Below are 24479 nucleotides of genomic sequence, written 5' to 3'. Positions count from 1 at the left end.
CCAGACAGTAACTATGAAAAACGTAAGCATCAGTGTGGAGAAGAGGAGCATACATATCAGTTGTATTCTTCATAAATCCCCAGTAGTATGTTCAAACATATAAAGAACATCATAATCCAGATTTTGCTATGAATTGACAATAAAGTGTATAAAAAAGGTAAATAAAAGTGCAAACATGTTTTGTTTTTTCTGGGACTAATTAGCATATGGAGACCACTGTCAATACTCAGTGCATTTAATTGGTTAATCAAATTTTCCGAGAAACAAATGTGCACTTTATGGGTCTGAAAAATGAGATCAAGATCTTAAATATAGATGAACTGCCCCTGATTTATTGGTAGTTTCTTAATGATTACATTTCCACCAGCCTGTTTGCACTTTCTTGGCTGTACAGACTGCTTTCCACCACCCTACATTTGTCAATAAGGGCTGTTGGAGATAAAATTGGACTTACAAATATTTCAATAGAGTAATCTACTATATATATATTCATAATTTGTGTACACCTCTCATAACCTAGTTTCACATATACTGTACCTAATAGTAGAAGTATGAGTATGTTGTGGTTTGTACCAATGAAAGACACTGACAGTACATATGTACTGAAAGGTTGTCCAATAAAACTGCGCTATACTAAGGACGCCTTAGCTGCTATTGGCCAGAAGCAAGCAGTGCACACATTAAAACAGGTGACGGATATTCTCATCGCACTGCATCTGAAGAGTTGTTTCATGACATTAACAGCGAAAAGGACAAAGCAATCAAACATTTGTCACATGATCCGGATTCTCTCTAACGTCTATGCATTCAATCTCTTCCCTTTCTCTTTCCCTCTCCCGCTCCCTTTCTTTCCGCTTAGCCCGTTTCTTTTTCTTGTGTCTCTTCTTAGACGGTGGGAAGAAGGTGAGGAAGACGGGCAGGATGACGAAGCAGTGAAGCACGGTGCAGCTGGCTGTGAGGAGCGAGCACTTGAACAGTGTGTAGGTCAGATTGGAAGGCACAAACACTAAAGGTATGATCCCAATCACAAAGCAAGATGTGTTCTGCAGGATGGCCGCACCATGCTCCTCGAGTGCCAACTTGATGCACTGTGTCCTTGTGTGCTCAGTGGCCAGCACAAAAGTATATAAGTGCGGTGCACAGTGATCCATGGCAAAGTTCAGGGTATAAATAAGGCACAGAATTGAAATGCTGTCCATACCGACATTCCAAAGTGTCATCAAACCTAAGACGCCTAGCTCCACTGATGTAACTGTGAGAATGAGCCAGAAGTTCCCCAAGGGGTTAATGACAAGGAAGAATGTAAGGATAAGGATCGTGAGTACGCTAAAGCCTGAGGTCAGGATTGGAGAGATGACAGAGGAACTGTAGCGGTCCATGAACACAAAAGTGGGATTGAAGGCAATGAATTTGATGCTGTCAATTAGCATCAATGGGCGAAGCTTCTCTAGAAGCTCAACCACCTCCTCGCGCTTTTTTTCTGTGGTCCGTGCCACTAAGTATAGGCGTGAGGCAATTATATCGTACTCATTGGTGTCACGGTTCTTTGAAAATATGATGTCCTCCGTGAACTGCTGATACTCAGGGCTGCGCAAAAACGACTCTTTGAGGATATTGATGAATTCACTCTTAGTCGATGCGCTCACATTCACCACTCGCAGGTATTGGAAAAAGTTGTCAATCCAAGAGATCTTGTTGAAGCCGTGACCGAGGGTTTTCAAGTGCTCCTGTACTGTGGAGTTCCAATACTCAATGGGCTCGTAAATGTAAAACCCAATCACAGGGCTGTAGTTGCTGAAGTATTTCTGCTGAGTCATCGCATATGAAACACTTGGAGAGTTACTCGCCAGCAAGTTCACAATGTTTGAACCGTCGCTAATTTGTAAACATCCCATGAAAGAGAAAGAAGCATAGATGAGATAGAGAATAACCACAAAGGGTTTGACATAGGTATTGGTAATCCACTCCGTGTAGTGCTCACGCAAGAAGTGCTGAATAAAGTGGTTCTGGTAAGGGACACTGTCATGGTGCGTAGAAAGGTCATGGCCATCACTCATCATGGTTTTAAACCAAGTGGGCTGCCGTTCCAAGTACTCCACTGAGGGGATTTTACAACAGAAAACGCTGTGATAGCGGTTCTGCTCCAGTTGTCCGGCGAATACCAAGCAGGAGCCGTAGAATGAGAAAACATAGAAGTAGTTGACCAGGATGGCAACACACATGCTCTGGCAGAAAATCTTCACAGACTCAATATTGGTAAAAGGGCTTGCTCCCATGCCAAATGTAATGATGTAGAGTGAGCTGGTCATTGTGTAGCACACCATCACATCAGCAAATGCATCAGCCACACGCTCCTTAAAAGGCAAGTTTTCCCTTGTTCTCCTCCAGCCTGCCAGCAGTTCAAAGACGCCCTTGGTTCCATGGCCTATAAAACACAATAAAGAGAGACCAGTGAATCATAAAGTATACTTCACATTTTTAACTGCACAGTTTGTAATTTACCTGCATATACATTTGTATCTTCTGTGCATCTACAAATATACGTACAGTGGTACCTCGAGAAACGAGCTTAATTAGTTCCGGGACTGAGCTCGTATGTCGATTTACTCGTAACTCAAATGAATGTTTCCCATATCTGAAAAAGCACCCAAAATAGAATATTGGATTGGACAAACATTTTTATTTGTTCTAATTCGCCATCTATTAACAAAGTAACAAATAACTAGTGGTTTAATAGTACTAAAATGCGTTTAATATTACTAAAATTAGAGGAATTTCGCGGAGGGGAGAGAGAGGGACAGGGGGGAGACTTTTTGCATGGCAACGCGCTCGTAACATAACAAATTGAAATTAACTTGGATTACGATGCAGACACCCTCAAAAATAAGTTTAATCTAACCTTACACTAAACTTAATTCTAATTTTGTTTTACATTTTGATACCTTTCTTCTGCCGGGTCGGCTCTATTTGCCCCGCCTCCACCCTGACTTTCAGATGTAACCTATCGAGGGTTGTTTGCTTTTGTCTTCCCTTCAAAATTGTCCCAAAATGATGCACAGAAATGTCCTCACAATAGAATAACGCACGATCACTTGTCAACGAGAAGTAGAATGCTCCTCTCGTATTAACGAACAGGCTCCGCCATTCGCACTGACGAAAAGGGGAAAAAAAACACTGAAAAAATGCAACGCTCCGCCCAGTAGAGACATTACACGAGGGAGTTGCAACCAGAAAGACAGTGCCAATGATGTTCTTAAGAGCAGCCTCTCGTCTCCGCTGTATGCTCCTATATAAAAATGTGTCTCGTATCTCAAGATAAATATGTGCCCGAAATTTTTATCGTATCTCAAATTGCTTGTATGTCGGGGCACTCGTATGTTGAAGTATTACTGTTAAAGAGTAGATTGTGTAGCTGGTTGTTAAAAAAAATGTCTGCCATTGGTGCTAGAAATATGGCTTCACTTAACCAAGAGAAGAAGCTGAAGTAAAATAAGGAAAGGAAAAAATGCATAGACGGCAAGCTGCAACTCGATGCTTATCTGATTTGGAGCTCATTGGAGATTCTCTGAATGTATGAATGCTGAATGACTCAAAACCGGAACGGGTGGATGATGACACGCTTGAGAAGAGGAGTTGAAGTAAAATGTGGTGGATACAGAGATGAGAAGTTAAGAGCAACAGCACATTAAAACAGAACATTATGCTTTATTTAAAGCACATATGGGCAAACCTTTGCCTCATGGGACACTTTATTATTTAAAACAGGTTGATGAACAGATGGCTAAGATCATTCAAAGGTGATATAGGGGAAAACAATATTTTATTTGTTGATAATTAAGATAATCATAATCAAGGAATTATTTATATGCATAGGTGAACCTGAACTCTTTACTCACCATTAAAGACGTTAAGCGCCCCGTTATTTGTGGTGTTCGGGTAGTGTAATTGCAGTTTAGATGTATCGAATTTTATAAAAAATTTATTATTATTGTTGACAAAAAAAAATTTGAGGATAATTATCGTTATCATATTATTGCCCGGGTCTAGTAGAAGTCCAACAGCCCAATTTTTCTGTGAGCGGGGGCAACAATAAAGTAAGCCAAACCAAAGCATAAAGCATAAAAATACAGTAAATTGTCAATGCATATCTTTTGGTATAGAGAAGGGGTGGGCAAACTATTCCACAAAGTGGGTGTGGGTTTGCATTCCAACCCATAGGGGGCACCTTTTCACCAATCTGGTGTCCTACAAGTGCAATCAGTGGATTGCAATCAGGTGCTTCTTGTTTTCTGTAGAAATCTCATTGGTTAAACTCTCTATGCTGGATCGGTTGGAACAAAAACCTGCACCCACGGCGCCCCTCGAGTACCGGTTTGCTCATCCCTGGTATAGAATGTACTTTGATACGCCTTTCAACCTCACCAATTTGATGATGCAGCTGCTTGTTTTTTTTTCTTTACATGGATGAACTGATTCATAATTGCCTGCAGAACCTGCTGCAAGGGCCAATCACATACCCTTTTCCACAAGAGACAAGCTGTGCTGTTGGAAGGCACTGCCGCAATTGGTTAGAAGCAGGGCTGGCTGTAGAGTGAGTGTAAGATAAGAAACTATAGCTCAGTATGAAAGGATGCACAGACGTGAGCGATTGTATTTCAAACCTTTCTCACTTGCAGGTTGAGGGCTCAATGGAGGAGGGCAGTTTGTCAATGGCTGTCCGACAGGCTATTTTATCTAGAACTGAGGTTGTGTGAAAGTTTGCGTGGGTGTGTGCACGTGTGTGACTGTGTTCAATAATCCAACAACCAGATCACGTCACTGTAATAATGGAAGCCTTGGCTGCGTTTGCCCTTCTGTCCTCCTTTGGCCCACACCAAAATGCCACCGAGTCATTAAAATAAATCACTTCACGAAAACCTTTGTTGCTCTCACACCCCAAAAACACATCAATCATTTGGTTAGAGAGCATGTCAGCTCTTACCACCCACCAGACAGTCTACCAATCAGGATGGCTGCAGGAATGACAGCAGAGACAATATTGTAAAGAGGACGTTGGATTGCAGACAAGATCGAAACTCAATAAAAAACACACAAGGAAAGTGAAAGTGATGACGAATGCATGTAAGGGCGAAATCAATCTTCAAATATAAATCAATATCTGGCAGAGAACACTTTTTATAAATGCCAGTCCTCTGGCCTTCTATCACAAAGAACCAACTTTTGATTATGGAAAATATCTAGTTGTAGGTCCCCATATTGCACAAATATGAGGCCTTTCTTCTCTTGGGTCAGATTTTTAAGTCTAGTTCCCTTTCAAGGTGCTGTAGTTACCTCATTTATCAAGATTAATATGTTTCAAGACCTCCCACAATAAGTGAATAAACGCGATGTAGGTTTTTATGGTGACTATTGAATATTATTTGAACCCTCTCAGTATTATTTAACCCACCTTTTAGAATACATTTCACTATTTATGCATTAACTATATGTTAACTATATATACACACATATATATATACACACACATTATATATATATATATATATATATATGTATATATATATATATATATATATATATATATATACATATATACATATATATATATATATATATATATATATATATATATATATATATCAGTGGCGGGCCGTCAGGGCCTTCAAGGCCTTTTCTGCTGGCCTAAGAAATATCTGAATCACATTATATTTTGTCCATCAATACGTACTTATTATTCCAAATGGTCTGTTAGCTTCCTTTCATTGCTTTTCCCCCTGGTTGCACTGCTTCCAGATGTGTGTTTTCATATTGGAGCATTTAACCAATCACATTTCAGCCATTATTTGTTGCCAGATCAGATCTGCCTCAAAGCCTGCACAATCAGTTCTTGCGGGCTCTGCTGCAGTTAACTAGACTGTTGCTTTTAACCAATCAGATTTCGAGTTGGCAACCCCACAATGATTTTTCATAGGCGTTAGCATTTTACTGGCTGGGTCATGTCATTGCTTTCACAAACTATGATTGGCTAGTAGACGGGCCAAAGCAGCCAGAGATCGCAAACTCCACCCACATGGCCGACAGAAGCAGAAGCAAAAACAAATTGATTCTGTTTGCTCACAAAGCTATTTTCCAGTCAACTCCGAAGCTAGCAAGCCTGTTACAGCCGGGAAAATGGTGTGTGGGGCACTTTCAGCGCGCTAACTTAGCTCCACAAGCAAATAGTATATTGCCTCCTCTGATTTAATGCTATTTTCAAAACGGACTATGCCGGAAATATGACAGGACAGGCTCGACTTTCACCATTAGCTTCGATGGCGATAGGAAAGAAGGAAGAAAGAAAGGAGGATGGATATTGTGTAAAAAGGATTTTTGGTGAGTAAAATTACAAATATGGCTATATTCCTAAATAATGATTCGATTGTGGGCCAAGTTCTGATATCTGAAAAGCTCCAGTGTTTGTATTCAATCAATAAATGATGCTAGGAAGTGGATTTTACGTAATTTTAGTGCATTTTTTGTCATTTCACGTATGGACGTATCGACGTTCATTGCTGTCTTTTTACCGGGGAAATGATACTCCGGGCCCGGTTCTGATGTCTAAAAAGCTCCAGTATTTGTATTTAATCAATAAATGCTGTTTTCGGCTGGATTTTACCCCATTTTCGGGCAATGTTTGCCCGTACGCCATTGACATTCATCGCTGTCTTTTCCCGGGGAAATCACCCCCTGGCCTGGTTTTAATGTCTGAAAAGCTCCAGTATTTGTATTTAATCATTAAATGCTGCTAGGAAGTGGATTTTACCCCATTTTTGTGCATTTATTTATTGATTACTTTTTATGTGTCGCAGCTGTAGCTGCAGTAGAGGTTTTATAGCCATAAAATAGTTTTTGAGGGTTGGATTGATACGTTGAAGGCGCTACCAGAAAATGCACCGCCCGCCACTGATATATATATACACATCACCCATCCTAGGTGTTTTCTGTCAATTTACTTAGAACGCGGGCTTTGTTGAATTAGAACGTAAAAAAGCATTTGTCCACTCCTCTTCCCAGTTTAGATTATAAATTTAATGATACATTACACTTTAAATTAATAATGTTTATGTTTTTTAGTTCTTTTACAATATCACAATGTAAACCCGAAGTGTGATTTTCATTCGGATATTAATACTGGGTCTGTTGTCAGGTAAACATCCGTTTGGGTGAAATGTCAAATACTGAAAGGTGACAAAATCGATGCAATCTGTTAACGTACCTGTAAATACAGAATTGTGCATTTTAGCATGAGATTTACACACGTGTTTGACACAGACCACTGGGGGTTCTCCTCATAATGTCAAGCAGTATTGATCTTCACTCTACAGTCAGCGCTGCCCAGTCATAAGATAACATAGCCACCCACTCCCCCACTCACACTTTTATACAGATACACAACCACCCACATGCATAAGTCACCGTAGGACTTTTTTTACTACACCAAGATTGTCAAAGACGTGCAAAATATTAAGTAAAATTTTTGGGAAGCAGTCCAGCGACTTTGTGGTTAGCGCATCGGCCTCACAGTTCTGAAGTTCTGGGATCGAATTCAGGTTACTCCACCTGTGTGGCGTTAACATGTTCTGCCCTGGCCTGCGTGGGTTTTCTCCGGGCACTCTGGTTTCCTCCCACATTCCAAAAACATGCATGGTAGGCTAGTTTGACACTCTAAATTGCCCCTAGGTATGACTTGAGCATGAAGTCAGCTGGGATAGGCTCTAGCACCCCGCTGCGACCCTTGTGAGATAAAGCAATTCAGAAAATGAATGAATGAATGAATTTATTGGATTATTTAAAAAAAAGAATGCTCATGATATATCCTGAATAAGTAAGTTAGAAGCATCCAATCCATTCAATCAACAATTCTGTTATGTTGTTTCCATCCTATGTAGGCTTTTCATGGCAAAATATGCACCACTTCAAAATATTAGCTACACTTACATGTAGCTGACATTCAAGTTTACCATCAATATTCAGTTTTTTTAAAACATTCAAAATAAATTTCTCTTCTCAGTTTACAGGGTTGTAGAAACATTATCACGCACGGAGAAAATCATAAAACGAATTGTGACATTTCCATGCTGCACCAAACCCTACAAACACACGCACAGATATGACTTGTTAATTTGCAATTTGCACTTGTATAGACTTCAAGCTACTCAAAAAACTTTGACACTAAATCCTCATTCAACTAGTAAGGACACAACATCAGGAACAAAGTGGGGGTTCAGGATCTTGCGCTAGGATACTGAGGGTAGGGAATTGAACCCACAAGTTAGGAGAATGACTACTCCACCACTGATTTTCACTTCCACTCGTACTTGATGGCCAGTTTCATTTGACGTACAAGCAGTGTTTTCTGGTACTCATTAAAATACATCAGCAGATTTGTCTGTGTTTGACTCAAATGCTTTCATGAAACCTACCAGATGTTTCAATGACATTGTCATCAAAGTATGTTAACAGATGTGCCAAATTTAAATAAATAAAAAAAACTCTGTCTAAAGCTCGAAAATATAAATGCCAACAGCCTATTGATAACAAAATCTTGTATGGAATACAGTGGGGGTCCATGCATTTTCTCGTAGCGCCTTCATCAAATCAATCCAACCCTCAAAAACTATTGTATGCCTATAAAACCTCTACAGCTGCGACACATAAAAAAATCAATAAATCAATGCACAAAAATGGGGTAAATTCCACTTCCTAGCAGCATTTAATAATTAAATACAGATACTGGAGCTTTTCAGACATTACAACCGGGCCAGGGGGGTGATTTTCCCGGGAAAAGACAGCGATGAACGTCAATGGCGAAACGGCAAAAATTGCACTAAAATGGGGTAAAATCCAGCTGAAAACAGCATTTATTGATTAAATACAAGTACTGGAGCTTTTTAGACATCAGAACCGGGCCCAAACTATCATTTCCCCGGGAAAAAGACAGCGATGAACGTCGATACGTCCATTCGCGAAATGGCAAAAATTGCACTAAAATGGGGTAAAATCCACTTCCTAGCAGTATTTATTGATTAAATACAAATACTGGAGCTTTTCAAACATTACAACTGGGCCAGGGGGGTGATTTCCCCGGGAAAATACAGCGATGAACGTCAATGGCGAAACGGCAAAAATTGCACTAAAATGGGGTAAAATCCAGCTGAAAATAGCATTTATTGATTAAATACAAATACTGGAGCTTTTCAGACATTACAACCGGGCCAGGGAGGTGATTTCCCCGGGAAAAGACAGCGATGGACGTCAATGGCGAAACGGCAAAATTTGCACTAAAATGGGGTAAAATCCACTTCCTAGCAGCATTTAGTGATTAAATACAAACACTGGAGCTTTTCAGATATCAGAACCGGGCCCACAGTTGAAATATTATTTAGGAATATAGCCATATTTTACTCACCAAAAATCCTTTTTAACTGTACACAATATCCATCCTCCTTTCTTTCTCCCTTCCTTCTTTTCTATCGCCATCGAAGCTAATGCTGAAAGTCGAGACTGTCCTGTCGTATTTCTGGCATAGTCCGTCTTGAAAATGGCTTTAAATCAACACAACAATTTATTTGCTTGTGCAGCTCGCTACAGATACATATGTTTTGTTTTTACATCTAATATGTGTTGTTTTTTCCTGGTTGTATGTCCTCTCATTTGTTACTATTGTTGAGAAAGTCCCAGTAATTCGATTATGCAATACGCCATCAATAGTACAGTCAGGTCTTCATCAGGCTAGTGAATTTTTCCTGAAAAAACCTGCACGATCTAAGGACTAAAAGCAGAATAATTGAACCTTTCAAACTGATGGAATTACACACTGGTTACAGCAACCATAAATTTGGGTCTGCCAAATTTGGCCCAACACACACAATACCTGGATTGACAAGTTCCCAGAATTACTCAATGTTAATTGATTAAAACCTAGTCTCAGACCTGAATGAGTCCTACTTGTTCAGTAGCTGCCTCACATCACCTATTTAAATATGTAATATTTTATTTATATATATATATATATATATATATATATATATATATATATATATATATATATATATATATTTATATATATATATATATGTCCATGATTGTGGAATTATTTATTTAATATATATATACATACACATATATATATATATATATATATATATATATATATATATATATATATATATATATGTGTGTATGTATATATATTAAATAAATTTATATATATATATATATAAATATATATTTATTTAATATATATATATATATATACATACACATATATATATATATATATATATATATATATATATATATATATATATATATATATGTGTGTGTATGTATATATATATTAAATAAATTCCATGATTGTGGAATTATTTATTTAATATATATATACATACATATATATATATATATATATATATATATATATATATATATATATATATATATATGTGTGTATGTATATATATATATATATTAAATAAATAATTCCACAATCATGGACACTAGTCAGTAACAACTCAGATGCAAACAATGCAGTAGTATACTTAGTATATAAAAACAAATATTTAGCCAAGGTTTACTTCCCTCTGATTGATCCCAGGGCTGTTCTAATTGTAAGCACTAGCATTAGATTGAAGACCAACCTTTAAAATGTAGACATGAAAAAGTGCCAAAAGCAATTTTTGTTCACATTAAAACAATGAGTGTTAAGCAACTTTCAATTAATGCTCCCACATGTAATTGTCTTGCCTGATTCTATGTGAATGTACTAGATCAAGATGAAATCTACATTAGATTCACCCATGGGAATCAATAAAAAGGTGTGCTAGAATCATCTATTTTTAATGGGACAGGCTGCCGGAAGTGCTGATCTTAAACGGTTTGAATGGAGCTAAATATAACACATGACAGTGTTGGATTTTAAAGGGTTGGAAATAGTCATTGCCAATCAAATTCATGACAAATGTATATTTAGAATAAACTATTTAAATATGCTGTCTGTCAATATTTTCTTGTGATGTTAATCCGATAAAAGAGGATATGAGACAGCCATATCTTTTATTTTTCTGTTCAAGCACAAAGTGCTGGGTGGTTGGTATGCATGTCACGTCAAATTTGGAGAATTAACGGTTCAATCCAGGGCTGTGGCCTTCAAATCTGGTGTTTGCATAATCTTCTCATGCCTGTATGTGTTTACTCCGGATACTTCGCTTTCTTCCCATATTCCCAAAACATGCATGTTTACAGAATTTAACTGAACACTCCAAATTGTTCGTAGGTGTTAAAATGACCATGAATGGTTGTTTGTGTCACGTAACCTGCGACTGCCTGGCAACCAGTTCAGGGTGTCTCTGTCCCCTGTCAATAGTGGGCTGGGATAGGTTCCAGCTGCCCCATCCGTAACAGTACAGATCACACAAAACCAGCATGCACTCAATATGCGAGTCTAAAACTAGTATAACTAAAATAGTAGAGTCGGGGGCTGCGTGCCATAGTTGTCCTATCGACTGATTTATTTTATTTTATCGTGATAACAATTTTAGTATTGGTCCATACATAAAGCGCACTGGATTATAAGGTGCCCTGTCTATTTTGGAGAAAATTTCAGACTTATGTGCGCCTTATAGTCGTGAAAATACGGTACTATTGAGTTCATTGCATTAAACGTTGATGCCTACCACAGTGACAATATCCATGATCAGACAGTCATAAAATAGCACAGTTTTAGACAGCATTGTGATCGCAATTTTGTTTGTGTAATAGCCAGGCTTTAAGATGATTGGCAAAGAGGTTCAGAGACGAGAGTTCACGAATGTTAATCGGTATTGAGTTCCATGTGTGGCACGGACAGAGAAGGTCGTTTGGCATATGCCGTATTTTCTCGCATATTAGCCGCCTCCGCGTATAAGCCGTATCCTTAAAGTTGCCTTAAAATCGTTGAATTTGACAATTTCTCTCATCTAAGACGCCCCCTGATTCACAATTTTCACCTTCATATTCATGGTTTTAATAGGGAGTACAAATGGGTTACTTTGAGGGGAAAAATGTAAGAAAAATCATCACACATGGTATTTCTGAGATACTATATGAATCGAAAGGATCATCTGTTGGATTGGACATTCCTAAAGGGTGTTGCCTGCACATCGACAATTTCAAAAAGTAAGTCCCGTGAGCAGTACAACCAGGAAGTGTATCCGTAGCGGTCTAGTTTGTCATCCCTAGGTGAGATGGCGGTGCCCTGAGCGAGCAATGGCAGTCACAAGTGAGTTTTTTTCACATTTTATGCAAGATATATATATTTTTCTTGAATTTCATTCATAGACGTCAACATAAATTATCTTTCGCGTTTTATCTGTTTATTTATTCTCTATTTTGAAATAAATGACCGATTTGTCTTGCATTATGGCGTTTCGTCTTTGTAACCTTGAAGTTTTGTGCATGTCAAGTCTAATTTAAGCGCATATAAGCCCCACACACGTACAAATTAAAATTACAGTTACAGTATGAATTTCAATAAAATACACCTTCCTTCTGTCATCTTTCAAATAATATTCCTGTAAAATCATACACCTAACTTTGAGTGCAGCTTGGTTAAATTTCTTGGTCCATCAAAAGAATTTTAAAGGCCTGTATACATTTCTGTGTGAACTTTAACCATCCATTTTCATTTTACCATATATCTTCTAACATAGGTGGGCTAGAGAGCACTTAAGGTTAGATGTGCAGAAATGCACAGACTGATTGGCAGTAATTCCCATGCATATAGACCATGGGAGTTCAAATCAGTCCTCCAGTGGGTGCAGTTTTCCTTTTAATTTCCCCAATCTGGTGTCTTAAAAGTGTAACCAGTCATTTGCAGTCAGCTGCAACTTGTTTCAGAAGAAACGTCTATGGTTAAACTGTCCGTGGTGGATCAGTGGGACCACTCATTCCAGTCCTTTGTGGAATCGTTTGGACAACCCTGATATAGTTAAACAATTCATAAACAACCCAATCTTGTAGGTAACAACAAAGCCAGGAAGTCATAGATCCATTCATCATCTCTCAGGAAAACTTTAAAATGTGATTCATATGCTTTATAATTCATTTATATTAATAATTAAAAAATCTCTTCCCAGTCAACATATTGCTGTGTCTGCAGGCTAACTCATTAAAACAAATCTAGAAACTGATTTCAGTAAACTAGGCCACTTCCAAGCTGTTATTAATAGCTGGCCCTAGGTGGGATTTCTCATAACTATTAAAATAGGGAAATATATGTAGGGAAGTCTCAACATGGGGTGCCACATTAGTAGATGGGCCCCTCAAGTGAAAAGTCAGTATCCATTTCACTTGGTAACCCTGATGTGACGTTGATACAGTGATAGGAGGAGTGCGTGTCAGTCAGGACCTCCAGGGAGGAGGTTGGACATCTGCTGTCTCTAAGGTCCTGTCACATAAAATTATAGCCCTAATCAAGCCCCCTCCATCTCTTTGCCCATATCCCCTTGTGTTGCCTCTTCACTCCTTTACACATCAGTTTTATTGCAGCTCCTATATATTTATTGTTTATGTCCAATACATTAACTATATAACTTTGTGCGAGAAATTCATTTAGCCTCTTGTTTCTACATTTTACTTAAATTTCATGTATGTGAGCCACCCTCAAAAAGTGCGATGTAAAAAAAAAAATAACTGAGGAATGAATGCAAGCTAAACTTCAACTATATAGGAGAGATGGCATCAATATTCTTTCTATGTATGGCGAATCAAAAATATACGTACAGTGGTACCTCGAGATACAAGTGCCCCGACATACGAGCAATTTGAGATACGAGTAAAATTTCGAGCAAATATTTATCTTGAGATACGAGACAAACTTTGATATACGAGCAGACAGCGGACGCGAGAGGCTGCTCATAAGAACATCATGGGCACTGTCTTTCTGGTCACAACTCCCTCGTGTAATGTCTCTACAAGCAATGGGCGGAGCGTTGCATCTTTTCAGTGTTTTTTCCCCCTTAGTCGCTAATACGAGAGTTACGAGAGTATATACTACTTCTCGTTGGCAAGTGGTTGTGCGTTATCCTATTGTGAGGACATTTGTGTGCATCATTTTGGGAATATTTTGAAGGGAAGACAAAAGCAAACAACCCTCCATAGGTTGTATCTGTAAGTTAGGGTGGAGGCGGGGCAAATGGAACCAACCCGGGAGAAGAAAGGCATCAAAATTTAAAACAAAATTGGAATTAAGTTTAGTGTAAGGTTAGATTAAACTTATTTTTTAGTGTGTCTGCATCGTAATCCAAGTTCATTTAAATTTGTTTGTTATGTTTCGAGCACGTTGCCGTGCAAAAAGTACGCCCCCAACCCTTCTTTGTCTCTCTCCCCTCTGCGAAATCCGTCTAATTTTAGTACTATTAAACACATTTTAGTACTATTAAACCACTAGTTATTTGTTACTTTGTTAATAGATAACAAATTAGAACAAATACAAATGTTTTTCCAATCCAATATCCTGTTTTTTCAGAGGGTTGGAACAAATTATTATTTTTTAGTTCATTAATATGGGAAACGTTCCTTTGAGTTACGAGAAAAACGACATACGAGCTCAGTCCCGGAACACATTAAGCTCGTATCTCAAGGTACCACTGTACATCATGAATGGTTTCTCTAATGATAAGAAAACTATTAGCAGTTGCTCTGAGGGCTTTGACTCCCTAAGAATGTGCAAATAGCATAGTTTCAATTGTCTTGGATTCGATAGGCTAGCTTCAATAATTATGGATGTACCAAAATAGGAATCCGATGGTTTAACATCACCACAGTTTTGATCTTAAGGTATGATATTGAGATAATGTCAGAAAGCTCACAGTATCGCAAAACATTGTACCAGCTGGTGCGGAGAGGCACACACGAGAACTGAAACACTTCGCTACCAGAGTCCTTATCCATCAGATTTAGTAGTCTTTGTGCATTATCTCGGAGGTTTTGGTGGTGGAGAAAAAAAACCCATCTTCACTTCATATGGACTGTGTATTTCGTTCCCTGAAGAACCAATGTTTCCATCTTTTTCATTCATTCATTTTCCATTTCCTTTTGTTCACAAGGAGCATGGGTGTGCTGAAGCCTATGCCAGATCAAATGAGCAGTAGGCGAGGTACACCCTGAAGCCAATAATTTTTATATCGGTATAAGAAAACAACATGCCACCTGATGACGCAGTGGTTTTTCTGCCTGACTTTGGTGCAGGCAGTCTGGGTTTGGAGCATGAGTGGTTGTCCGTTTCATTGTGCCTTGCAATTGGCTGGCAACTAATTTAGGATGTCCCACGCCTGTTGCCTGTGGTTGGCGGGGATAGGTTCCAGTAAACCTTGTGTGGATAGGCGGTATGGAAGATGAATGAAAAAAAAGAAAGAAAACGACGATATCAAGAAAATGCCACGTATTATATTAACATGATATTGTGACTCTCACAATACTATCCGTAATTCCATCCCACATCCCTACCAATATTGGTCCTGTCAGAATATATCGATACGAGTTGGCTAAGCACAAAAAACTGACATTGATCAAAAAGTGAAACAGCAATTAAGATTGTTATTTCCGATATGGCGTTTTGTTCTAAATAATCGTTTTCATTAAAATGATAAAATATTTGGCCAACAACATTTTCAAAAACAAAAGTAGTTTTAGGGAAATAATACAATCCAAGGGATTCAGGAAATCTGACACTAGCCATAAGATTTTCATTAGACAATCGGTGGCTTTGCGAAATCGAAAAGAAAATATGCGGGCTGAGTGACTTTCAGGTCTGTAACCTGGGAATTTCCTGTATGAACTGGTTAAAAACATGCTTTCATATCATCGATTCAAGCAGCAAACCTACATCAACATCCGATAAGACAGGGGTGTCAAACCGGTCCTCAAAGGGCCGCAGTGGGTGCAGGTTTTCATTCCAACTCAACAAGAGGATACTTTTTGCAAGTGTAATCAGTTAATTAAAGTAAGGTGCTACTTATTTTAGAAGACACCTGATTGGTTAAAATGTCGGCACTGGATCGGTTGGAACAAAGACCAGGACCCACTGCGGCCCTCGGCGGAATCGGTTTGACACGTGCGATAAGACTAAAAACACTCCCATACTCACCCATAGCAAAGAATGGAATACCCAAGAGTGTTGAATTGAATTTCCCATCTGATATGAAAAAGATTCCTGCGGCTGTCACGTTGGCAATGCAGATGGTCAACACTCCTAGGAGGCCCAGGAAGGGTTTCCCTCTCAAACAGTCCCGCATGGAGCTGGAAATGGTGGCAGCTAGAAGCACCAGCACCAGGCTAACCAGCACTTCCCCCTTGGCTAGCACTCCTGTCTGATTGAAGTCTTGCCACAAGCTAAAGGAGGTGAGGGAGTGGATGTGGAGCTGGTCCGGTCCATGAGGAGCTTCGACAGTAGATATCCGACTGACCAGTGCGCAGAATTCATTTTCCCAGCGCTCTGCAATGGCATCCTGTACCACAGGTCCGTTGTTGCGGAGGTAGTAGGTGATCTGGACGGCACGGGCGAACTTAACCTGCTGGTCCCGACTGTTTGGTGAGAATGATACGCCTCCCAGCTGATGACCGATGAACGAGACGCGACCATCCTGTAAGAAGTTTAAAAGGACATGAGAGTAAGCATTCAACAAAGAATTGATTCTCTTTAGTTTGGTTGCAGACTTTAATATATTTTGCTCAGAGTAATGAAATGTAAAACCATTTTATCAGACAACCAAGCAATTGCTTGGACGCATTACAAATTTTACTCCATCGAAGGTAGAGTTCAACAAGGTGCTTGAAAATAATACATGAATGAGAACATGTTTCAAAATTCAAATTTTGCAAATGTGGGTTACAAGCGCCGCACATCTTATGTATCAATTCCAGTGGTTGGTCATCAGGGCCTGCTAGGCCTTCTTTGTTGGCCTAAAAAATATCTGAATCATAGACTGATGTTAATTTAATTATTTCTATGAATAATTATTAAATAATTCAGAATTATCTGTCAACTTCCTTTCATTGCTATTCCCTTGGCTGTGCTGCTTCCAGATTGTGTTTTCATATTTAAACATTTAACCAATCACATTTCAGCCATTTTTTGTTGTTGTTGCCAAGGTCAGAAATCTACCTGGAGGTCTTGATAGCCATAAGCCCTGTAGCGAAGCATAAGTGATGTTAAATCAATTTAACCAATCAGAATTAGGGGCAATTTAGAGTGTCCAATCAGCATACCATGCATGTTTTTGGAATGTGGCGGAGTACCCGAAGGAAACCCACGCAGGCCCGGAGAGAACATGCAAACTCCACACAGGTGGACTGACCTGGAGTTGAACGCAAGACCCCAGAGCTGTGAGGCCGACGTGATATAACCACTCGCACCACCGGGCCGCCTCATTTCAATTTAAATGTTGGTTTTCCATGCTAATGCTAATTCCTTTCTTCCAAAATGTGGGGGTAACGTTCCCCTCTCTGTAACAAATTTTATAGTTTTCAGTTTATCACTTCACTAACATTTACAAATACGTATGTTATGATGCAATGCTAATCCAGGAAGTCCTTGAATATATGATTTTATCATTTTTTACCATGAAATGTTGCAACCACCGCAGTAATTCCCACAGAAATACATTACATGATTGCTTGTGTTTAAAACTGTTCAGGCCCCCATTAACCATGTGACCACCCAGCGGCAAGATTGCAATTCTCTTTCTATATAGCTCAGGTTCCAGAGTAATGCAGACAAAGAAGACGTTAAAATGTTTATATTGCACCAAGCAGCCAAACCAAATCTTGACAATTTTTGTACAAAACTCAGATACAAAACATCAACCATGTTGTTGGATTGCAGGTTAAGTTGATATTTTGTTTAAAATTAATCGAGTTGCTGCCTTCACTATCGTCACACCTTGACATAATTTCAGTCCACAGCTATGTACGTATTTGCTGCACAATGCAAAGACATTAAAAAGCTAATTCAATCATTCATTTTCTGTACTTATTGTGTTTTATTAAATTTAAATCTTTATATCATATTCCTATTGTATACAATAAGGGTATGACATAAAGATTTTAACCCATTTTAATAATTATATGTCAATATGTAGAATATTGACAATAATAATTCTAATAATTATTGTTATTAAAATGGGTCAGAAATGGTGGGGGATTCCTCAATTCGATGTTGATCATAAAGGTAAAGAAATCAGCTATTGTAGATTTCTGACATCTTTGGCAGAGTATTTTCCAAAAGGGCAATTTTTAAATATTTTGTGATATTTAATCTAGGTTAATGGAACTTTGAATTGAAAACAAATTGTTTATGTCTATAACATTTAGCGTTTCAGCAACCTGCTTAGATTTGCAAATGTCAAAAGAGGCGCATCCTTGGATGTGATTCTTACACATTATTATTTTTTGTTTTTATGCTACTGATATTAGTATCAGAAGCATCTATGGTGCAGCACTAAAATGCTGGCATCGGCATCAGCGAGTACAAACAAATAATGCGCCAATCCCATTTACTGGCACAAATACGGAACTGTTAACGCAATGCATTGTGTCACCTCTCTCACTGCTGTGTGATCACGCATTAAGTGCATGCCATGCCAAGCATATCTTGCTGTTTGCCTGCTTCAGGCCAATGAGGGTAGGGCAATACCCTCGTTTAACTAATGACGTGAAAGCTTTTACATTCTCATCTCATCTCATTTACTGAAGCGATTCATCCTCATTAAGGTCGCAGGGGGTGCTGGAGCCTATCACAGCTGACTCTGGCGCAGAGGCGGGGGACACCCTGAATCGATGGCCAGCCAATCGCAGGGGACAAGAAGATGGACAACCATACGCACTCACACCCATACCTAGGGACAATTTAGAGTTTCCAATACGTCTACCATGCATGTTTTTTGGAATGTGGGAGGAAACCAGAGTACCCGGAAGAAACCCACGCGGGGGAGAACATGCAAACTCCACACAGGTGGACGTGACCTGGATTTGAACCCAGAACCCGAGAGTTGAGGCCGACGCGCTAATCACTCGCTACAACGGGCCGCCTCGCTTTTACATTCATTTTAGATTTTCAGATTAAACTTTATTCATCTTGAGAAATTCACTTTCTGGACCTCTTTGTCCTCACAAGGGTTGAAAGGGGTGCTGGAGCCTAACCCAGCTGCCTTTCAAGCACGAGGCAGGGAACATCCTGAATCGGTTGCCAGCCGATCACAGGGCACAAGGAGAGAGACAACCATTCACGCTTACACTCACCTAGGGGCAATTTAGAGTGTCCAACCAGCCTACCTTGACCATGCATATCGTTGGAATGGGGGAGAAGACTAGAGTACCCAGAGAAAACCCACGCAGGCCCGGGAGAACATGCAAACACCACACAGGTGCACCAACCTGGATTTGAACCCAGGATCCCAGAACTGTGAGGCCGATGCACTAACCCCTCAGTCACTGGGCTGCCTTAGCCTTCTCATGCTATGGGAAAAAACAATCGTGCCAAATGATTGAAAATGCTAGCAATCCAGGCAAAAAAAATCCTAACAGAAATTTCAGCGATTACAACAGCGTGAAATCTTTCTAAAAATTAGTTTCAATTCATCAAATTTAATTAAGCCTCTATGAAGTTAGGATTGATTCTGTTGGTTGCTATTGATTTATAAAACCATGAAACAATAAAATTATAATGCATTTTTTGGGTTGTAATTTTTTTTAGCAGAGTTGGGAATATTTTAAGATGAATCATGATATACAATTTATGTTGCTCAGTAAGGTGGACTTTTTTTAACAATGACCATGTGTTTGTTTTCTTTTCGTTTTTGATACATTTTGTTGATATATTGGTTGAGTGTTTCGCACGTGAGCCTTCCAACTGTAGGGTTGAGGGTTTGATCCCAGGTCCAGACATTTGTGTGAGGGGTTTGCATGTTCTACCTGGGCTTACATGGGTTTTCCTCCCAAATGCCAAACACATGCATGGTAGGCTGATTGGACACTCTAAGTTGCCCCTAGTTATGAGTGTGAGCGTGAAAGGTTGTCCATCTCCTTGTAACCTGCTTTTGACTAGCCACCAATTCCTGGGTGTGCCACGCCTGGCGTGTGCGGTCGATTGGTCGCCGGTCTTTTGGTCGCCCGGACCGCGACAACGGGCGACCAAAAGACCGGCGACAAAACAAAGTAAAACAACACGGTCTACGCATCAATAAAAGCCAACAATGGCCATGAGCAGTTTCACTGAGTGTATAAGAATTTGTATGTACATGAGTTGTCCCCTTAGGAAGGTACGTCAGTCAGGGTCTTAACAAGTTCTCCAACAAAAAACAATAAAAGTCCGGGAAATTTGGAGCTTTTCTTTAGCCTAATAATTAATAGGGCATTAAGTATGACTAAATAGTAATTTGCAGTTTGTATTTAGGGAATTTGACTAACGATTTAAATGGTATTTATCAATAACCTTCCGGGCGACCAAAAGACCGGCGACCAAAAGATCGGCGACCAATCGACCGTGTACCCACGCCTGGTGCCTGAAAGTCAGCTGGGATAGACCCTTGATCTCAGAGAAATGAGAAATGTGCTAACCAGTCAGCAACAGCGTTGCCATATGGACAATCAGATCACTGATTAGAAGAATGAATTGAACTGAATTGAATTCAATTGAATACAGCAGAACAGAACATTCTTTATTTGTTCCCCATGTGGGAAAATAACCCCTAAACCCCCACCACAGCACATATAAACATAGTAATATAAATTAATAACAAATGAAAGAGCACACAAAAAACGTTATATAGAATAAAGAATATTAAAAGTAATAATCAGAAGACTTATGTGCTAAAACGAGTGCAATTGTTTTCAGAACAATTTCACTATATAAATGGCTCTAAATGATAACTCAATTATTGAAATAGCTTAGAATTAATTTGATAATTAGCTGGCCACCTCGTGGTGTAGAGGTTCACTCGACTGTCTTCAGTGTGGGCAAGCGCAGGCTCGATTTCCGCTAGTGGCGGTATGATTGGGATTGTGGATGGTTGTTTGTCGGTCTGAGTGCCCTACGACTGACTGGAGACCACTCTAGGGTCTGTGTTAGGCTCCAGCAACCCTTTCAAGGATGTCAAGGATGGACAGTATGGAAGATGAATGATAATTGGCTTTTCATTAATCCATTATTTTTTTAAGCTTCTTAACCCTTGTCTGCGTAAGTCAAAAGATGCTGCAGAATAGCATTGTTCCATTCATAGCTCACGACAAAAGTGCAGTGAAGGGCAATTAACCCTCTGAGGCTCAAAGAAAAATGTAGTCACGGAAACTCCGATATTTGGAGGAAATTATCCCATGGAGTCATTATATACATGGAATGTGATTATCATTTAGTTGCTCCAAATCGGCAACACCTGCTTCGAGAGGATTAAAGTTAATATGATAGAAAACGACTGAACAAAAGGCAATTAAATATAGCAGACATCACTGTGTCTTTTATTCAGAAAATGAATCCAAAAGGTTTACGGCAGCCTGCATTGCATTATTGGATCTTTGCAATAGGATTTCAAAAAGATGAAAAATTAATTCTGACTCCGTTGCAGTCATGTAATGCAGCATGTGTTGCCAGGAGATGGCAAGAGGGATCCACTACATAAAAAAAAGAAAGGGGATATCCCTATGTGTATGCGTGTGTGCAGAGCTGTACACCCATTGGAGCCAATCAATTCACCTGCACCAACACATGGGAGGGTTAAACCAAGCAAAGCAATTGCACATGTTATGGAAAGGCTTCCCTCATATTCTTCCACGGCACATTGCATTTAGCAACGCACAGTGCAAATGCTGCATTCATTCAGAAATCGTGGCACCACGCGTCGCTTCGCATTTTGCACCATCGCAGAGACTCTCTAGTATATTTTGGATGGGAGGGAGGGGGTACTATTGGTCGAGGGCAGGCCTGGTTCTAAATGCAGGGCACAAGCTCACCTTTAACGTCGTGTTGGGGTAGCTGACGGGCACCTTGTGGAAAGTACTGTTGGAAAGCACCGCCTGTCTGATGTCTTCGAAGATGGTGATGATATCATCCAGGAGGCAGCGCTTGTCCCTGTGGCTCAACACGCAGAGGTGCGCGAACGTGTAGTTGAATCCTTTGTAATTGACCCGCAAATCCAACACCTGCTTGTGAACTTGCACCACCTGATCGGCCACCTCTAGGATGTTCCCCCCGGACTTGGCCAGCAGGATCAGCCTGCCATATCTGCCCGGCGTGTGCAAATCCGAGTACAATTTATGCTTGGACTGGTCGATGTGAAAGAGGCTGTTGGCCAGACTTCGTTCAATCTTTGCCAGACTGTGCGTCGGGGCCACCAGCAACTCGAGGTCCGTCTCGGGCTTGAATCGGCTCAGCACCGTAGATCCGAAAATAATGGTGAGAACTGCGGGCACGGTGAGAAAGAAAACGGGGTGTCTGCTAACAAACAAGCCTAACCAGTAGAAGGAAGCCTTGAGCCCTCTGTGTATCACTTGCCGCAGCATCCTCCAAAAAATCCAGCTCGCAGATGCCCCGTCTCCTCCGATGAAGCACATGTGACATCAGACTCCCGTTTCCCAGCTTGGTCCAATTCGTAAGAGAAATAACGCCATGCACACATGCGCGCGCGCACATACACACACCTGGAAAGACAGCATTGCAGCAATTTGCTGCGAGACGCGACGAGTCACACGGACAGTCGGACAGTCCCTAATTCAATCCTTCATCCGCCTCTTCTTTTCTCCAAAAGGATCCCCCTTGTCTCGTTTCAAGCCATAGCGCCCGTGTGCGGGGAGGCGAGGGGGGTGGGGAGCCGCGCAAGCCCACTTTACTGGATCTGCTGCACACCATTGACGAGTCGCGGCGGTGCTATGCGTGCATGTGCGCGGCTCCTGTCTGCCGCCACGCGTTCCGTCGCCGGTGGAGCCTGATTCACGGACTTGATTGAAAGCGCCTGACGTTGCAGAGATGGGTGCAACCCAACGCATTTGCCAGGTGCTGCCTGGTTATTTAAGCAACCGTGGCGGCAACGTGTTAACATCTGCAGGTGTCGCTGGGCGGGGGGTGGGTTCGGGGGTGAGCCTCGTTAAACGGAGATTCGTGCTGAGTGGGTTGCATTTGGTCAGGCCATGTGGTGCCGTGAGGGTCAAAGTTGCAACACTCATGGTGTATATCTTTCTTTGTTATTTATGGTAAGAGCATGGTACATTTACTGAATGGCAGTGGTTAGCACGCTCGCTTCACGGTTCTGCGATTTGGGGCTCAAACTCTTCTTGGTGGTTTCCGTGCTTCTTGTGAGGAGTTAATGTTTTTCCCATGTTCACGTTAGTTTCCTCGAGGTACTTTCCTTCCATATCCCAAAAAGTTTTATGGTGGGCTGGTTGATTATTCAAAATTGACCCTAGGTAATGAGTGCGAATGGTGGTTCGTCTTGCTGTGCCCTGCGATTGGCCAACAACCAAATCAGGGAGACCATTGCCTCCTGCCCATGGTTTCCTCGGATAGGCTCCAGCGACGAACCCTGCAACCCTTGCAAGGTTAAGAGGAATGGAAAATGAATGAATGAAACGGCAAGTGTAGACAGGGCCACCTTATCCAACGAGCTAAGGTGGGCTGAAGCAAGAATGGCCTAATTCTCTGTTAGCACCCCCTGAAATACACCACCCCCTCGTGACCTGCGATCGGCTGGCCACTGATTTAGGGTGTCCCACGCCTCTGGCCCAAAGTCAGCTAGGATAGGCACCAGCACTCCCCGCGACCCTTGTGAGGATAAGCCGTTCAGAAAACAAAGCTTGAATTAGAACTATTTCTTGGTGCTTTTGGCAGCCCCCTGATGGTGAAGGAGCCCTTAGCAGCCGCTTAATTTGCTGATGTCCTGCCACCCTTGTGAGGATAAGCCAGAGGTGGGCAAACCAGTCCCCGAGGGCCACTGTGGGTGCAGGTTTTTGTTCCAACCGATCCAACACAAACAGTTCAACCAATGAGGTTTCTGCTGAAACAAGAAGCACCTGACTGCAATCCACTGACTGCACTTCTAAGATACCAGATTGGTGGAAAGGTTTCCTCTTATAGGTTGGAACGAAAACCCGCACCCACTGCGGCCCTTTCTGGAATAGTTTGCCCACCCCTTGGATGACCGGTTCAGAAAAAGAATGTATGTATCATTGTTAAACAAAAATGTGCCTAAGCCTATTGGCTGCAGAGATCGAAACCAGTTCATCATTTCATTCATGCAATGCTTTAAAAAGTTAACTTAAATTGGTGATATGCATTAAGACTTTGGAGTTAGAATTGGCGAAAAAATATAAATAGATGACACACATAGTAGGGTTATCAACTCAGGCAGACAGAAACTATTCCAGTAACAGTTTGAATATGCACTAGTGCGTAATTAAGAACCAGTACAGTGCTT

General features: G+C 40.5%; 1 protein-coding gene across 1 annotated transcript; it reads right to left on the bottom strand.

Annotated features, from left to right (window-relative positions):
• Positions 1-310: 310 nt before the first annotated feature.
• On the bottom strand, positions 311-22998 carry ptchd4 (patched domain containing 4). Its single transcript, XM_077587410.1, has 3 exons — positions 22024-22998; positions 16166-16661; positions 311-2425 (listed from the first exon to the last, which is right to left on the bottom strand). Exons 1-3 carry the CDS (start codon positions 22621-22623, stop codon positions 762-764), a joined length of 2760 nt encoding a protein of 919 aa, XP_077443536.1. The 5' UTR covers positions 22624-22998; the 3' UTR covers positions 311-761.
• Between the last annotated feature and the right edge of the window lie 1481 nt (positions 22999-24479).

Source organism: Stigmatopora argus, chromosome 19 (genome assembly GCF_051989625.1).
Source record: "Stigmatopora argus isolate UIUO_Sarg chromosome 19, RoL_Sarg_1.0, whole genome shotgun sequence".
In the NCBI taxonomy this organism is placed as follows: Eukaryota; Metazoa; Chordata; class Actinopteri; order Syngnathiformes; family Syngnathidae; genus Stigmatopora; species Stigmatopora argus.
This window is presented reverse-complemented; position numbering and strand designations above follow the sequence as displayed.